The sequence below is a fragment of the Carcharodon carcharias genome, chromosome X, assembly GCF_017639515.1.
Source record: "Carcharodon carcharias isolate sCarCar2 chromosome X, sCarCar2.pri, whole genome shotgun sequence".
NCBI lineage: Eukaryota > Metazoa > Chordata > Chondrichthyes > Lamniformes > Lamnidae > Carcharodon > Carcharodon carcharias.
In genome coordinates, this window is record NC_054507.1 from 13,950,929 (window position 1) to 13,969,816 (window position 18,888).

Sequence of the window (18,888 nt, forward strand, 5' to 3'; positions counted from 1 at the left end):
AGTCCATGTGGTGTAGGTACACCCACAGTGCTGTTAGGGAGGGAGTTCCAGGATTTTGACCCAGTGACAGTGAAGGAACAGTGATATATTTCCAAGTCAGGGTGGTGAGTGGCTTGGAGGGGAACTCTTAGGTGGTGGTGCTCCCATGCATCTTCTAGGTGGTAGAGGGCCTCCTAAGTGGTAGAGGTCATGGGTTTGGAAGGTGCTGTCAGTGGTGCTGATCACTAGAGTGCTCCTGATTGAGACTAGCTGATGCTGAACTAGATGCATGATTTTTTTTTTTAAAGAATGTTTGAACTTGTGAGAACGCTGTCTGAGGTCTGACCTTTATGAAAAATCACAGTCTGTTGTTAACCTTTCTCATGAGGTAGGATTTCTAACAAGCCAGGAAACCTCAAATGTGTGGACCCTGACTGTGTCGGTTTGGGATGGGAAGGAACCATCCCTTTAGTGAATAACCTGTACACTTTTACATTCCAAATTGGTGTCATAGAAACACACAAAAGACTTAGGGCACTGAGGGAGACTGTTCAGCCCATTTTGTTCGTGCTGGCCCTATCACTCTGCACGGGAAATGAGACGATGTCAAACTGATACTGGAATTGGGTGGGTGTTGCTGGATGCATAACTTCAGGTTTTGCTTTGGAACAGGGAAAACGTAACACTAATGAATGTTGGTGATGGTGCGACTTATAGTGCTCTCCTGATCTCGCCAACAAGCTGCGGCATCTAAACCATGAAGATGCAAGTTCTGTTTTCCCCTGAATTTACGTTTGACCTCTTTGCTCTTGTACCCTACGCTCCTATTTATAAAACCAAAAATGGTACGAGCCTCCACATGCTCTTTTCAAGGGATGGGAATGGGATATGTTACCAAAAGCTCGTTTGTTTGAGTGAACCTCAATGAGTTGAAAGTTCATATGCAGAAGTTTTTAGAATCCTTCTCCCTGCCACATCCAGCCTGAAGCCCTGGTGCTGGAATTTCAGTTCCACAGGTCACCAATACTCCCAAAGCAGCTATTGCTCAGGTCAGGGAGATTGTGACTGTGGGATAGGGGAGGTGAGGAAACACATCAGTTGAATCTAATCTTCCTCACTTTCCAGCAAAGAGTCGCAAAATAGCACTGGGAGGGAGCGCTGACTGACTGGAGCAAGAGCTCGGGGGCAGCCTTGTTGTAACTTGAAATTTCAAACGATAAAAGCTATTTGCTCAGCTACTTTCTTTGCTGTCATTTGGACGATTGCCAGCAGGCAGGAGCTAGTGCTCTTCACGAGCTTCAGTAATGGGTTCGCAATGTTCTTTCCCTTTTCAGTCAGTGAGCACCTCAAAGAGAGTATGGGTGGGCGGAGGCAGTGTAACCATTGGCTATCTGCTCATGGGTGGAGTTAGGGCTCTGCAAATCAACAGGATCCCCCAAGCATTCACCCATCGCCCGCTGTGCTCGCTGACCTACATTGGTGCCTACTCCAGCAAGGCCTCCTTTTTAAAAATTCTCATCCTTGTTTTCAAATGGGCTTTTCCCCCCACCCCCCTGTTTCTCTGTAACCACCTCCAGCTCCACAGCCCTCTGAAATCTCTGCAATCCTATAAATTCTGGCCTCTTGCACATCCCTCTATTTTCATCGCCCTGTTTCTGTCCTAAACTCTGGAGCTCCGCCTCTCTTCCCTCCTTGAAAAAATTCTTTTAAAGCCTACTTCTTTCCCAGACTTTTGGTCTGCTGATTAGTTTTGGGGATGAGGATGTTACTGCAGTGTTTCTCCATCTCTCTAGTGTCCTGAGGAAAGAAAACTGCCCTGGCAATTGCTCACACTGATTCCTGAAGATCAATAAATACACTTTGCTGTAGTATTATACTCACTGAATTTTTAAAGCTTTCCTCTTCTCTTGTTCATTTTTTATTCCTTTTTAGTGTCTCGCCCTCCCTCACAGTTTTCTCCTTTTTTCCTGTCCTAACATCCCCCAACCTCTTTCACTGTCACACTCCCACTCCTCCCTGCTCTATCTCTATCTCTTCCCCACTGCTCCACACCAACCCCTCCCACGCCCTCTCTCTTCCCCCTCCCACTCTTGTCTCTCTGGCTCCCCCTTGCTGTCTCTTCTCGTGCCCCCCCTCCCCTGCTGATTTCCACAAGATGCTGGCAATTGTCCAATGTCTCTCTCCTGACTTGCGGTATGTCCTTGCAGTGATTGTGGACTCATTGCTGAGTTGATCAGTGTGTGTTGGGGTGGGGTGGAGTGCTGATGTTGTCATTAGTGATCGAGTCTAACCCTGCATGTGTGCATACTCTCTGGCCGTGATCAAGGGATAATTTTTTTTTTACATTTTCTTTCCACCCCAATCCCTTGCTTGGGACTCTGAAGCTAACCGTTGACTGCAGTTTAGCTCCGCCACTGGCAGGCAACAGAGACTCCTGGTTTATGTGACCCGGTACTACCACTGGGTGCTTGCCAACTGTGCCACCAGGTTGCCCTGCCTGGAATTTTTGAGTGACATCTTGAATGCAGTGTGCGAAGACGTGCGGTCATTCTGAGCATGGGACTGGGCGTGACTTGCAAGATAACTTGCTGAGTAAATCCCATAGTTTCAACTCCTGGAGCTGTCTACCTCATTCGAACTTGCCCGTTTCTTGAGTTTCTTTTGACTGGTTTTACGTGAAGAGAATCAATCGTAGGAACAGGAGGAGACAGTTCAGCCCCTCGAGTCTGATCTGCCATTCAACCAGATCATAGCTGATTGGTGTCTTAACTCCAGTTTACCCACCTTGGTTCCCTAGCCCCCAATGCTCTTACCCAACAAAATCAATTTGATTGAAATTTTTTATTGCCAGCCCCCTGCCGCCTCCACCAGCCTCAACAGCTTTCCTGAGTGGAGAGAGTTCCCCATATCACTTAATTTCCTGAGACACCAAAAATCTGTCTATCCCAGCCTTAAATGTATTCATCAATGGAGCATCCACAACCCTCTGGGGTAGAGAATTCCAAAGATTCACAACCCTTTGAGTGAAGAAATTTCTCCTCCTCCTCAGTCCTAAATGATCAGCCCCTTATCCTGAGACTGTGCCCCCGTGTTCCAGATTCCCCAGTCAGGGGGAAACAATCTCTCAGTATCTACCCTGTCAAACCCCTTCAGAATCTTGTAGGTTTCAATCAGATCACCCCTCGTTCTTCTAAACAGAGAATATAGACCCAGTTTACTCAGTCTCTCCTCATAGGACATCCACCTCATCCCAGGAGCCAACCTAGTGAACTTGCTGCACGGTCTCCAATACAAGTATATCCTTCCTTAAATATGGAGAGCACAACTGAACACAGTATTCCAGATGTGGTCTTGCCAAAGTACAATTGTAGCAAGATTTCTTTATTCTTGTACTCCGATCCCCTTGCAATAAAAGCCAACATGCCATCTGCCTTCATTGTCATGCGTGTGGCATAGTGGGTGGCAAGTGGGATCCTGTTTTGTGCCCTGTGCCATGTCTAGTTTCACCAGCTAGAATGGGACTGGAGTTGAGGAGATCTCCGAGGGTAGCCCCAGAGGAGTAGAATGAACACCCTTGCATTGACATTACTTAGTACAGATGAATGAGATCGAGCCATGCTGGTCCTATTGCAAAAGCTCCCTTTTTAATAGCTGCTGGACTTTTTCCATTGCATCCACCTGACGCAGTGAGACCCGACTGCGTACTCTTCAGCTCGATTGAATAAATGCAGCAGCTCTATCACCTCCAACACCAAATGTTGGAAAAAAAAATGTGTTGCTGAAAGAGATGAGTTGTGGAAGCTTTTTTGTCTTGCACTCTATCAGGACAATCGCAAGAATACCAAATTTCAAAGGGAGCAACAATTTATACTGCATGAGAAAAGGGTGCTGATTGGTTGGCAAGTCGACTCTGGCCGAGGTGTTGCCATGGAGAATGAGAGATCCCTGATGTAATATGACAATTGAGTGTATGCTCTAGTTGTGATTAAGAGCAGCTCATACTAATTGGGGAGAGGTTAGTGGTACATATATAAGAACCATGTATGTGGGGGATGTATGTCGAAGGGAAAAGTAGCCTGGACTTATGTTGAAAGACAGCTTGGCTCCAGCTTCTTGATTTGCCAGGTGGATGTTCACTGTATGCTAAGAATTACACAAACAACTAATTTGATTATCACTCGCAATGTGGCTCACTTATGCTTGCTAGAACGTATATTCACACGCAGGCAAAAGGAACATGTCTGGGCATTGCGTCTCTTGAAATAAACAAAAGGGTACGGGACAATAGTTCCCTGCATTGTCAACACCCTGACCAGTCAGAGTCAACTTGCTAACTCATCAACATCCTTTTCTCGTGCAGTATAAATTGTTGAAATTTGGCATTATTGCATCTGTCCTGATGAGTGCAAGGTGAAAAGCTTTGACAATGTTTTTTTTTTCTCTCTCTTCTACCAAGTGATTTTTTTTTTTTAATTCGTTCACTGGATGTGGGCGTTGCTGGCCAGCATTTATTGCCTTTCTTCATTTTTAAGAGTCAACCACATTGTGGGTCTAGAATCACATGACAGACCAAGCCTGGCTTCACCAGACCAGATAAAGATGGCAGATTCCTTCCCTAAAGGGACATTAGTGAACCAGATGGGTTTTTACAACAATCGACAATGGTTTCATGGTCATTGTTAGACTTTTAATCCCAGGTTTTTATTGGATTCAAATTCCACCGTCTGCTGTGGTGAGATTCGAACCCGGGTCCCCAGAGCATTACCCTGGGTCTCTGGAACACTAGTCCAGTGCCAATACCACCACCACCGCCTCCTCTTGACTACAACATGAAATGAGTTTGCTTTTTATTTAAGATAAGAACTTCAAGAAAGAAAGTGTTTTTTAAATATAAAGTGCAGTCTCTACTACATAAAGATGTAGTAACAAAACCCACACAGCAAGATCCCATGAGTAGCTAGTTGATCTATTTTTGGTGACATTGAGGGAAGATTGTTGGTCAGGACACCAGGAAGAGTTCACTTCAGGGTAGTGGTAGGGGATCTTTTAACGGCCCACCTGAAGAGGCCATTCAGCCCTTCTAGCCTGTTCCACTATTCAATGAGATCATGGCTGATCTGCACCTCAACATGTGGTATGGTTCTGTGGGCACTCAATGCCAGTGCTGTCTTTATTGACTTGTGATGGCACCATGACATGAGGCAGGAGAAGGACTCCAAAAAGGGTGACAGTAACTCTGCCAAACTGACTGAGCCCTTTTGTGGCTGATGTAGGTTTTTGTTTAATTTGTTGCTGCTCCATATCTCCCATCTGCTTGGCATAGCCTAGTAGCTGTTGAGTTTACAGAGTCGATGGCAACAGGCTACCCATATGTGATTGGAGGGACGTGTGGGGGGGAGGAAATACACATACACTCCCCAGTTGAAATCAATGGATAGCGATCAAGAATGGGAAGCCTGGATGTGTACAGTTCTTGTGCAGTCGCAGAAGGCTAGCTATTGTAAGGCCCTGACTGAATTCGGCGAAACTGGCAGGGCAGTGGACTTGACCCACGAACAGTCACCGGTGTTTGGTTTTGGGATGCTTTACGCTGTGGTGGGCTCTGGGCCCAGGTCTCGTGTACCAATCTCTCCCGTGTTTCAGCGCTAAAGAGGAGCCTGCGAGAGGCAGGCTCCCACATTGCAATCTCGCAAACTCAACGCTCGCAAGACTCGGCGCCTACACAATTTGGGCGAATGCGAACGACTGCAGTATTGACCTGGGAAGCTCTATCTGCAGCGGGTTTCCTGGGCTGGTTTGGAGAGCTCGCAGTATATCGGGGAACACCCAGGAAATATTTGTGCCTTTGTTACAATCCGCTGTAAGAGGAGCGGTTAAGTTTATCCCAATTGTGTCGGCTGAATGCATCCCACAGGTTTCACAACCTTGCTACAGCGTAAAAGGCAACTAATTGTGTTTCCTGACTTAAAATGGCTGTTAGTCCACAGTTGACTCTCTGCCCTGGATGGGTGGGATTGGAGTCGTTTTGATTTATTCGCGTCTAAAAGCCTCTTTTTTCTTCTTTCAAGCGCTGAAGTGCTTTTGTAAGCATTGTGTGAAGACAAACCAAACTTGTGAGACAGACGGAGCATGCCTGGCCTCCCTCTCCAGAATTGGGGGCGTTGAGCACGAGATCCGAGTGTGCGTGCCTCCCCAAGACTTGGTTCCACCAATCTACTGCCGGAGCAACAAAGAGTATGTGACTACCATCTGCTGTTATAAAGACTTCTGCAACAACCTGGAGTTACCTCCTCCAGAAGGTAGGTACCAGGGAAGCTACCAGTAATTTATTACCCAGCTTGCCCGCCCCACCCTCGCCCGCCCCCAAGCCCAGGGTCCTGTGGACAACTTTGACGTCCTTGCCGCTCCCCCTCTCTGAAATTGGTGAACCCGGGCTCGAAACTGGTGGTTTCTGATCTGTGTGAGTTGTTATCTGCGTTGTGCAGTGCGGTTGCACACTTGAGCCACCAGTGTGCCTGACTGGCTTATTTCAATTGTCTCCTCATTCAGTTGTCCCTCCTTCATGCCAATCTGTAACTGCTTTTTGCCTCAACCACACAGTTGGGGAGGGGGTGCGTCAGCGCCTGATGGACAGGATCTTGCAAACAGCAGTGCCAACTTGGGTGCGCTTGTTTAGACTCGCCTGGGGAAGGTCCTGGTTAACCCAATCTAGTACATCCACTGGAGTTGCCACCAATTGCCTAAGGTTTGTGCACCAGCAGGGCCAAGTGGGTACCTCTTAATGCTAAATGTAAAAGCTGTTGATGCACTGTCAATGGGTTGTCTTGTTCCTCCCTGGGCAATGTGTAAATGGCCATATTTTGAGTTGAGGGTGGTGGGGAGGGTGGGGGTGGAATCTGTGTGGTGCAGTGGGTTAGACCTCACCCCAGGAGCCTGGTTTCCAGTTGACCAGAGTGTCTTGAACAAGCACCACAGCACAAAACCGGTTCTCGCTCGTTGCCGAACTTGGAAATCTCGCCAGCACAGGCCAGGGAAAAGTACACTGCACAGTCAAAGGGGCTCATCGTCAGTTTGGGCACTGAGGCCCCTTTATCAGGGCAGATTAGAGGGAGCTTTGCTCTGCATCCAAGTCATGCTGCACCTGCCCTGGGGTTATATAGGCACAGGTAGTACACCGCATTGTAACTCCTCATTACACCATTAGAACAAGGTTTTTGTAACTTGAGAAGTGGTATTGGTTTGTGGGCATAACCACATTAGGGTCCAATAACGTGTTGTGCACTTTTTGTTTGGGTGAGGTGACTAAATTGAGGCCTGCCTTGACTTGTTTCAGCAGTTCTGGTAGGTATTAATGCACTACTTAAGGAAGAGCTAATCCTGGGAAATGAGCTCCTGTCCTGGCCAACACTGCTCCCAATCAATGCCACTGAGAGAACTGTGTCTTCATCTCCTTCCTGTTTGGCAAAACCCTTGCTGTGCGCAAAATGGTTGCTGCGTTTGCCTGCGCAATAACAGCAAATGCATTTTAAGGCAGCACGTTGGCTGTGAAGCACTTCAGGAAGCCCTGAGAGGGGTGAGGCGCAAAATAAAGGCAGTTTCTTTTCCTTTTTTATTGTTCTTTCTCTTTTATAAAAAAAAAACACAGCCTGCACTCGCAGTGGAAGGGACAGCACTTCTCCCCCAAAGCGGACTGGCCAGAACTGCAATAATCTGCAAGGTACTTGCTGCAAAGCTTGATGGGATTTTTTTCCCCCTCTTGAAATCAAAACCGAAGAATTTGACTTTTGTTCAGGGCCTGGGCTAAGATTGGGAGACCAATTTGGTTTCTTAGAGAAGGGATGGACAAACTTGTGTCGTTGTGGGCCATGTAGGTGGTTGCTATGGAGATGGGGCAGGGCATGACGTATGTAAAGTTTATCTCCCATGTTCGGACTAACATGTATATCAAGTTGCAGATGCCAACACGTTGTGGTGTTCAGTTAAGGACTTATTCAGCTACAAGGCAATAGGGCTCTTGCCAAACCTCTAGGCCGAGACTATTCATAGGGGCAAACCGATTCGGGAAGTGCAAGTAGGGTTGAGTTGCCAGTGTCTCAAAGACTGGTTTGTCGGTGGTGGGGGGGGCCTCATGGTGCCACAGCTATAGGGTGGATGCCATTGCTATAGATGGCAGGCATTGGTCAAATGAATGGTGGGGCCCACCACAAATTCGTATTCCGTCCCCAGGGTTCCCTGTTCAGTTGAATGCTTCAGGAAGCTGACTCGAGATGTTTGACATTTTAGTGCAATAGTTTTTGAGAAGTAAACAGAGGTAGTCCCGGGCCCTTCTGAAGGTCGTTGGTGGAAGTGCGTTACTGCCCACTTCCTGCCCTTTTAGTTTTAAATATTTAACGATAGGTCCTGTGGGGTGGGGGGTGACTGGCGAATGCAGACACACAAACCACCACGTGCCGTTTTCTCCTCTTTGCTGCTCTGGATCGAAGCTTTAATGTGTTGCGGTGCCTCGGGGCCTGTGCTGTGTGCGTGCGCAAACACCAAGCCACCTGCATTGAAGAAATGTTTCAAGCTGCCCTGCTGTGATGTTCTTTTATGCTGAGCCTCGATAGTGTGGGCCTACTGCCATTGGGTGTCCACAGCTTCACCTCAGTGAGTGTTGTTGATTGCACAGGTGAACCACCCATCTGCAGTTGGTGCCACTCTTTTTTTATTTTTATATGTGAAGCAGCATCATACCTAGAGGGGTAAGTATGCGAAGCCATGTTCCTCTGCAGCTCCTAGCCTTATTCCTTTTGGAATGAGCTCTTCCCGCTTGCCTGAGCACGTTTGGCAAGTTAACTTTCGGTGCTGTGGCTGGTTGAGCAAGTCCTGGTTATTGGAAGCCATTGGCACTTGGGACAGTAAAAAAGCAGCTCCTGATTCGCCATCTGTGGCACTCCTGAGTATAAACCACCCAATGTTCACACAGTGTACTTTTACCAAGCTCTCCCAGTCAGCTGCCTCCACAGGCCAAAATGGCCTCCGAGTAGGCCTGCAGGAGACTGGCAGCAGGCTTCACATATAAACGTGGGAGAGTGACACAATGGTAGGTTTTGCTGGTATATTCTCCCAGGACCATGCTAAGGAATGATGTAAGAGTGCCATTGTTGATTTTCAACTTGCCTTGGTCAAGCTTAGTGAGGGAAATGTCCCGTTTGAAGGTTAGCAACTCTGAGCGGCCATTTTTTATTTTTAAACCTGGAACGTTTGATCTTATCGACGGACTTCTTGCTTTTTTTTCCCCCTCCTCCAGGTCCAAAAGACGATGCATTTGACGGCTGGGGTCCTGTGGAACTGGCAGCGGTGATTGCTGGGCCAGTGTTTCTCCTGTGCGTGGTGCTGATGGTGACCGTGTTCCTGTGTCATTACCATCACCAGCGAGCCTACCATGACCGTAACCAGCTGGACATGGAGGAGCCGTCCTGTGACCACATGTACATCTCTGAGGGGAAGTCGTTGAAGGACCTCATGTTTGACATGACTACCTCAGGATCTGGATCTGGTAGGGCTTATGATTGACCAGGGTTGGTGTGGTTAGTCGTGGGGGGGGGGGGTTGGTGTTCAAACCAGGGAATGGGTGACTGATCCACTTGATCAATTCCCCTCTCAGTGATTCCCTGGCATTAAAGTATTCTCTTCTGTTTGCACTATCAGTTTGATTAAGCAGATTTTCAACTCCAATCACTGGAATGCAACTCTACATATGGCAAGCCTTGTGGTTCTTTTCCGCTTCCCCCCTGCACCCACCTTGCCTACTCCCACCTCTCTTGGAGGTGGTGACTCTTGCAGTCAACCCTTTGCTTGTGAGCCTAGGTGACAGCAAGGCATGGGGGGCTACTGTGGCTGTTGATGGTACTATCCTGAGCCTCCCTGTCTCCCTGTGGAATCTCAGGGTGGTGACCTGGAACAGGAATACTAGCTATTTTCCTGAGGGAGTGCTACACTGCGGTGCTGTCTTTCAGATAAGTTGTAAAACTGTGAGGCCCTCGAGCGGATTTAAAAGATCCCCCTGGCTCTATTTGGAAAAGGAAGTCATCCCCAGTTTTCTGGCCAATATTCATCCCTCCACTAACATCAGAGCTGATAAAGCAGATGATCAGCTCATTCATGACTGTAGGCAATTTGGCAGAGTAGGCAAGTTCTCCTGATGCCCAGTACTGCCAGTGCACTTTAGTCATTCGCATGTGCCACTGTTCCCAGCTTAACACGGTGAACTTGTTAACCATCGTTCACTCCACTCCAAGAGGTTTGAGACTTTACATGGCGACTGATGGGTAATGATTGTTTTCCTGGTAGGCTTGCCGCTATTCGTACAGCGCACCATCGCGAGGACCATTGTCCTTCAAGAAATAATTGGAAAAGGCCGTTTTGGGGAAGTGTGGCGAGGGAAATGGAGGGGTGGTGACATTGCTGTCAAAATATTCTCCTCCCGGGAAGAGCGCTCGTGGTTCAGGGAAGCGGAGATCTACCAGACAGTCATGTTGCGCCACGAGAATATTTTGGGGTTCATCGCAGCAGACAATAAAGGTACGGCGATCGTTTTGTTGTTTTGCTTTGCATCGGCGGTGGTTCCAGTGTGGGTTGGGTCTGTGCCCAGAGGATAGTGCTCCTGAAGCCCCTCCGTCTGATAGGGGATTCAGGTCCTCGTGCAAAGAGCTGTGATCGACAGAATGGCTGTAAGCCTCCCATGGGTTGACAGTCCTACCACAAGTGAAAGAGCAGCTGATGCTGGAGTCCACAGCACAGCCATTGCTTTCCCGCTGTCTGAAATACCAAGACAGAAGTAGCTGTAAATTGGTGCCTTATATTCCTGAACTGCTCTTTGCGATGGGAATTGAGGGGGAAAGCCAATCCATTTGTTCAATGGATTCGACTACTCTTTCACCTGAAATTTTACAAATAACACAAATCAAATATGGCCCAACTATATATGTTTAAACAAACAGCAGTGACTACTTGCACTTATAGTGTCTCCAATGCCCCAAGATGCTTCACAGGTATGTTACCAGACAGGATTTGAGATCGAGCCACATAGACACTTTAGGACAAGCGACCAAAAGCTTGGTCAAACAAGTATGTTTGAAGCAGTGTCTTAAAAGGGGAAGAGAGGGGTTTAGCGAGGGAATTCTAGAGTTTCAGAGCCTTGGCTGCTGAAGGCAAGGCTGTCAATGGTGGGATGATCAAAATTGGAGGTGCACGAGGAGTGCAGAGTTGGGTTTCCAGGTGTATTAGACACCATGCTGATGTTTGTTTGGATGAGGAGCTTTTGAGGGCCAAGTACATGAGGGAGAAAGGAATAAAAGGATATGCAGTTGGATGGGAGAAGGTTTGTGCAGAGCAGAAATGTTCCATTGCTTTTATTTTGACCTTTTTTTCCATTTTCTCCTCCTGCCCACGCTCCAGATAATGGAACATGGACACAGCTATGGTTAGTGTCTGACTATCACGAACATGGCTCTCTCTTCGACTACCTGAACAGGTATACAGTCACTATTGAAGGCCTGATCAAGCTGGCACTCTCAGCTGTCAGTGGGTTGGCACACCTGCACATGGAGATCGTGGGCACTCAGGGTAAGTCAAGGGTGATAATGCCTCCCCTGTTAAGTGTGTGCGTGTGTGGAAATGTGTCACAGACCTAGCTCCCATTAGCTGTTTTATACTGACACCATTTTAATTCTGTGAGGCAACTCGGGATGTTTATGTGCTTAATCTGATAACCTTGTATTGGTGGCAGAATAGTCACCCTCGTGATCAGCTGAAACCCCAGGATGGGTGTAAGGGCCTTGTGAACGCACCATCAGAGTAAAGGACTGGGGCCCTGGGAGTACAACAACAACTTACATTCTTATAGCACCTTCTGTGAGGCATGTAATCAGACAAGATGTGATACTGAGCCACATGTGAAAACTAACACTGTTAGTTGAGGGGCAGCATGTAGATGAGAAATAGGAGGGGGATGAGATCCTTGGGAGACACCAGGGGTAATGGTGCAGGAGCAGGAAGTCTCTGCTGGACTCCATAGTGTAGTGTAAAGTCCCAATGACACCCTATGTGTACAACTTCCCTTCCCGGAGCCCCCAGTCCCGCTACCACCATGATAGGGAATATTGCTAACAGTTCTCTCTACTCAGGAATAATTATATCACTCCCTCCTCAAAACCCCACCTTCGACCTCTTGCAAAAGTGCTGTCCTACTCTCAACCTCCTTCCCAAATCCTTGAATGTGTTGTCATTTCCCGAATTTGTGCCCATCTTTCTTGCAGCTCCGCGCTTATATGCCTCCAATCAGGTTTCTATCCCTGTCACAGCATTAAAACAGCCCTTTGTAAAGTCACAATTGTCATTCTGTGTGACACAGGTAAACTTTCCCTCCTCGTCCTTCTCGACCTGTCTGCAGCCTTTGACACCGTTTGACCACACCATCCTCCCCCAACACCTCTCCACTGTCGTCCAGCTGGGTGGGACCTGCTCTCACCTGGTTCCATTCTTATCGATCTAATCGGAGCCAGAGAATCACTGGAAATGGCTTCTCTTCCTGCTCCTGCAGCGTTACCTCTGGTGTCCCCCAAGGATCTATCCTTGGCCCCCTCCTATTTCTCATCTACTTGCTGCCCCTCAGTGACACCATCCGAAAGCACAGTGTTAGTTTTCACATGTACACTGATGACAGCCAGCTCTACCTCACCCCCACCTCTCTCAACTCCTCCACTGTTAGTAAATTATCAGACTGTTTATCCAACATCCAGTACTGGATGAACAGAAATTTCCCCCAATTAAATATTGGGAAGGCTGAAGCCACTGAAAACAAGTCTGTTCACAACCTTGGTGTCATGCTAGGCCCTGAAATGAGGCTTCAACCACATACCTGCGCCATCATCAAAACTGCCGATTTCTACCTCATGTGACTTTGCCCCTGCCTCAGCTCATCTGCTGCTGAAACCCTCATCCGCGCCTTCATTACCTCTAGATCGACTGTACCAATGTGCTCCTGGCTGATCTCTCACATTCTATCCTCCGTAAACTTGAGTTCATCCAAACCTCTGCCTGTGGTCTTAACTCACACCAAATCCATTCACCCATCAGCCTCATGCACACTGACTACATGGGTTCCTGGTCAAGCAGTGCCTTGATTTTTAAAATTATTTTCAAATCCTTCCATGGTCTCGCCACTCCCCGCCATCTCCATAATTTCCTCCAGTCCCACAGCTCTTCAAGATCTCTATGCTCCCCAAATTCCAGCCTCTTGAGCATCCACCATTGGCGGCCATGCCTTCAGCTCCCTGGGCCCCAGGCTCTGGAATTCCCCTCCCTGTACCTCTCCACCTCTCTACCTCACTCTCCTCCTTGAAGACACTCCGATCTCTTTGACCAAGCTTTTGGGTCATCTTGCTTAGTATCACCATATAAGGCTGGGTGTCATATTTTGTTTTATAATGCTTCTGTGAAGCACCTTGGGATGTTCTGTTAAAGGTGCCAAGTTTTTTTGTGGGATCTTGCTGTGCACAACTTGGTGCCGCGTTCCCTGCATTAGAACAGTGACTGTGCTTCAAATGTTGTAAGGTGCATGGGACCTCTGGAGGTAGTGAAAGATGCTATGTGAATGCAAGTCTTTCTGCAAATAGAGACTCCACTTCAGCTCCCCATGTGAGTACCAATGATTATAGCAGATTCCTGATGGGAAGGGAGCAGGAACACGCTGCATAATTTGCTAGGTGTGGTAGTCAGGCAGTTGGCCTCTGCCATCATATCTGTGCTGGATGCTACCATGAATCCTTTGCTGGGATTTGAGATAGGTGAGCAGCCTTGAGCTGGCTCCTTTGGTTTATGAATCACCCACACAATTGGACAGCGATGGATGATTGCGCACAGGAAAATGAATCCTTTCGAAGAAGGGAAACCAGCCGAACAAACTTTGATCTGAGTGAGGTGACCGGAAAAGACCTACCTCACCATTCCAGCCCCGGCTGTGGTGTTTAACAGATAAGCCTGATGAGCAACTATTCATACACAGACTTAACATTTCTGTAAATGAAAGGATTAAGTTCTCTGTTACACTCCCTTCCTCCTGCGCAGGAATGCGATTGCACAACAGGAAACATTAACATTCTTAAGCTTCTTTTCTCAAGGCAGTTAGAATGTGGAACTTGCTACCACTGGGAATAACATTTACAGGAAAGCTAGGCAAACACATGAGAAAGTACCCTCCATAAACTTGATTTTATCCAAAATTCTGCTGCCTATACCTTAACTCGCACCAAGTCCCATTCTCTATCGCCCCTGTGCTCGCTGACCTACATTGGCTCCCAGTCTGGCAATGTCTTAAAATTCTCATCCTTGTTTTCAAATCCCTCCATGACCTCACCCCTCCCTATCTCTGTAATCTCCCCCAGCCCCACACCCCTCCGAGATCTCTGCACTCGTCAATTGGGCATCCCTGATTTTCATTGCTCCACTATTGGTGGCTGTGCCTGCAGCTAACCAGGCTGTAAACAACTCTGGAACTTCCCCCTCCTCCATGCCCCCGGTCCCTCCCAACTGCACATGCACAGCCCCTTCCACCTCTTCCTCCTTGAAGACTCTCCTTTAAAACCTAACTTTGACCAAGCTTTTGGTCATCTGCCCTAATATCTCCTTACGTGGCTTGGTCTGAAATCCACCAAGTTGCTATTGGCCCCGATATTCCCAATTGTTGCCTTTCTGTAATATGGCTGACCAGCAGTGGGCAATTGATAGCACGATAGTCTCTAGCAACCAAATTTTGCAATAAGATAAAAATCCCTTTAAGTGTGTTCCACAGGCACCTTACAATGTGGGTGTGGTGCAATACACTTCCACAGGCTACTCACACCAAGTAGCCCGATACTACTGCTGATTAAAATCAGCAGGAGACCCCTACATGCCATATATACCTGACCTTTGCCCCATATCCCATGATACCTTTTTAGTTAACAAAATCCATTAATCTCGCATTTAAAAATAGCAATTGATCAAGCATCAATTGCCATTTGCAGAAGAGACTTCCCAACTTCTGTCACCCTTTCATGTGAAGATCTGCTTCCTACGTTCACTCCAGCAAGGCCTGGTTTGTAAAACTCCCCAATCAACTCTGGTTTACAGGTAGCTGAGAGGCCAGGTCACCCAGGGGGCAAGTGGCGCTAACTTGTTTTGGTCTGGGGGAAGAACTTGCATTTATATTGCACCTTTCATGACCAAGGGACTGTTGTAACATAGGAAGTGTGACAGCCCATTTGTGCACAGCAAGAGTGCACAGGTGGTAAAGTGATGGGCACTGAGCGCATCCTCTGCGCAGAGATTATCAGCAGGATAAAGGGCACTGGCATAAGCTAAGACAGGGTGGGCTGGCATGGAGGGAGAATGCTTGGGTCTCTTCACGTTTCAATTGGAAAAACACGTGGTGGTGGTGAGTTACAGTTCACTCAAGTCCGAGGTGCTGTGGCAGCATACGCTTTTTACACCCAAGTTGTAGTCTGGCGCTCTGGACGATGATGATAGAGACGTCAACATTCTTCCATCACATGGTTGACCAGGAATATCACCTGCTATTGGTGTGTGTTGTCAATCTTTCCAAGTTGGCATTCGAGCTGTTTGGCCGCATGATGGCCAAGGAAGTCCTGAGTGGGACTTGAACCCGGAGCTTCTTGGCTCAAAGGCAGGGACGCTACCCACTGCGCCACAAGACCTCTGAGGGAGAAGTATATAGATGAATGTTATTGGCTAGGGGCAAAAAAAAAAGCAACAAAAAAAAACTGCAGGTGCTGGAAATTGGAAACAAAAAAACAGCAAATAATGGAAATGCTCAACACCACCTGAGGATAGCACCTTTATGAAACTATATCAGAAGCTGGACAACAGGAAGGTGGACTAGGTGGATCTATGGCATCTCTTCCAGCAGCCTTCAAATTTTCCATATCTCTATCACGCTGTTGGTAGCATTGGGTTTTTCATAAAAATAAGGGCTGCTTTCAATTTTCTTTTCATACATATTTGTTGACGGCATATGAATGTCATTGGCATTGTATTTCCCATCCCTAATTGCCCCTTGAGAAGGTGGTGGTGAGCTGCCTTCTTGAACTGCTGCAGTCCATGTGGTGTAGGTACACCCACAGTGCTGTTAGGGAGGGAGTTCCAGGATTTTGACCCAGTGATGGTGATATATTTCCAAGTCATGATAGTGAGTGACTTGGAGGGGAACTTCCAGGTGGTGGTGTTCCCATGTGTCTGCTGCCCTTGTCCTTCTAGATGGTAGCAATTGAGGGTGTGGAAGGTGCTGTCGAAGGAGCCTTGGTGAGTTGCTGCAGTGCATCTTGTAGATGGTACACACTGCTGCTACTGTGTGTCGGTGGTGGAGGGAGTGAATGTTGAAGGTGGTGGATGCTGTGCCGATGAAGCGGGCTGCTTTGTCCTGGATGGTGTCGAGCTTCTTGAGTGTTGTGGGAGCTGCACTCATCCAGGCAAGGGGAGAGTATTCCATCACACTCCTGACTTGTGTCTTGTAGTTGGCGGACAGGCTTTGGGGAGTCAGGAGGTGAATTACTCTCTGCAGAATTCCCAGCCTCTGACCTGCTCTTGCAGCCACAGTGTTCATATGGCTAGTCCAGTTCAGTTTCTGGTCAATGATTCTGTGAAGAACTCCTCAAACTGATCTCCCTGTAGATGGTCAAAACACCTTGGGGGATGTTTTAGTGTTGCCTGAGTGGAGAGAGATGGAAATTGTTCAAACTCAGCAGCAAATAGCACATCTGAAGGCAGTGGTGCACCGTAGGAAATTGCTAAACCGACTGCGATTCCCACAGTGGAGAATTGGCATCCTTCCCCACCCCCACCCACCGACTTCACCATCACCCCCTCTCTCCTGGCTGTTCACCTGAAGACAGCCATTGATCACTAAAGGCCCCTTCATCAACAGCTCCTGAGGCTGGATTGCCTTCTCTTATCACAGGGAGACTCTTCCTCTCACAGGATGCGCTGTTAATGCATTTGCTGTTTAATCATGACAAAACCTATTTTAAAAGCTCGCCTTTGTTCCTGGACATCAGCAGGCAGTGTCCCATCAACTGGTGTCAAAAGGTTTAGTGTTAAAGGCAGGCATCTGATTTCCTTTGGAGCCAGTCTGTTGGCTTTGAACTTCACTTTTTATAGCCAATGAGTGGGTGTTTCTCACAGCTCGTGGCAACAGTGCACTTCTTTTATAGCGCTCCTCACAGATGGTGTGAAGGGAGGGAGAGGAAAAACTGGTGGTGGGGGGGAGCCAAAGGAATAGTCAGTTTAACAACAGCCTGCATTTATATAGCGCCTTTTTGATGCACGAAACTGTTGCGAGGCGTTTCACAGGAGCAGTTATCAGGCAAAACTGGGACTCTGGCCCACAAGATATAGGGGCTAAAGCATGGCCAAAGAGGTAGATTTTAAGCAGTGTGTTAAAAGGAGGTGAGGGAAGGGGCAGGGACCCCTGTGCCAAAAGCTCTATTCTTCTCTCCTTTCCTCTTCTCCCTCCTTTCCATTGTTTAGTTTCTTTTTTTGTGCTTTCTGTAGATCAGAGTGTGATCCCATGTAACCTTGTGTCTTTTCAGGCAAGCCTGGGATTGCCCATCGAGACTTGAAGTCCAAAAATATTTTGGTCAAGAAGAACGGCACCTGTGCTATTGCTGATCTGGGCCTAGCTGTCAGGCATGACTCGCTGACTGACACCATCGACATTGCCCCCAATCAGAGAGTGGGCACAAAACGGTAACGATTCAAATCTGTTCCTCCCCCTCCATTTGCGACCTTTGCCCTCTGAGGAGTAGCACCCATCCCATTTCCCATATTAAATTCCAGTATTTCAGTTTAGGTAGGTGCAGGAGTGGGGAAAACCTTTTATTGCTGGCAGGAAATGCACTTGGCGATGCAAGTTGCCATGGTAGCTCCTGTGTAGGCCCAACAACACCTGAGGGGTTGGCGAGCAGAAGCAGGCAGGATAAGTTGTCCCAAGCACTCGTGTGCCGCCATAACCTGTTTTTTGCATCGTACAACTGCAGCTGATGTCGCGCACACTGATCTGAGGCCTTGTACCAGCAGAATTGACAACTTGCCACTTTTGAGGCCTGGTCGCTTAACTTCTCAGTTATGCCTCATGATGGAGAATGACCAGACAGTTGAAATGTAAACTGGGTGCGACCGTGCGGGGAGACTGATATTGTAGTATCTGTTCTCCTGAGAATGGAAGAGGTGATTCAAAAGCCCCATCTCGTAACACTCGGAAAGCTCCGAGGTAACATTTTCCCACCTGCACCCATGGCCAGGGGAATTTCAGCACAAAGATGGACTGTCTGAGTGAATTTAAACCATCAGATCAGGTGATCTGAATGCAGCCTAGGGTTGAGGAGATGAAAGCACTCTTGTTAGTGGGATTTTGTGCTGAGAATTCAAAGCAGGCTGTTCTGTAGCTGACTAAAGGTTACAATCCCTGTCAAAACTTGACCATAATCTGACAATTATTTCTGCAAAGGGGGTAAAATAAAAGTGTTTTTAATATTGTCAGCCACCACCATCGGTGCATTCTCCATGGCAACACCCTACCAATTAGGGTCCACTTACCAACCAATCAGCACTCTCTTCACGTGCAGTACAAATTGTTGTTTCCCCCCTCATATTGGTATTCTTGCAAAGTGTCCTGATCAGTGCAAGGCGAAAAGCTTCAACATGTCTCTTTTTTCAGCAATACGCAAATTTTGTACCACAAAACAACTGGTCTCAGCAGGTGAGATTGCCCAGGACTTCAAAACTGCTCTGAGGTTTCAGACCGCTGCAATTGCAGCTTCACGGGAAGCCAGTGAGGCCTATTTGGTTGGTCTGTTTGAGGACATCAGCCTG

General features: G+C 47.7%; 1 protein-coding gene across 3 annotated transcripts in view; it reads left to right on the forward strand.

Annotated features, from left to right (window-relative positions):
* Nucleotides 1-18,888, forward strand: part of LOC121273233 (activin receptor type-1B-like) — a 151,916-nt gene that overhangs the window by 125,275 nt on the left and 7,753 nt on the right. For 2 of the 3 annotated variants that reach the window (XM_041180251.1, XM_041180252.1), the window contains 5 exons: nt 6,048-6,278; nt 9,269-9,517; nt 10,312-10,542; nt 11,419-11,586; nt 17,607-17,763. In XM_041180251.1, the coding sequence (XP_041036185.1) occupies nt 6,048-6,278; nt 9,269-9,517; nt 10,312-10,542; nt 11,419-11,586; nt 17,607-17,763 (1,036 nt within the window). The remainder of the gene's footprint in view (nt 1-6,047; nt 6,279-9,268; nt 9,518-10,311; nt 10,543-11,418; nt 11,587-17,606; nt 17,764-18,888) is intronic. The other variant, XM_041180253.1, reaches the window with a different exon arrangement.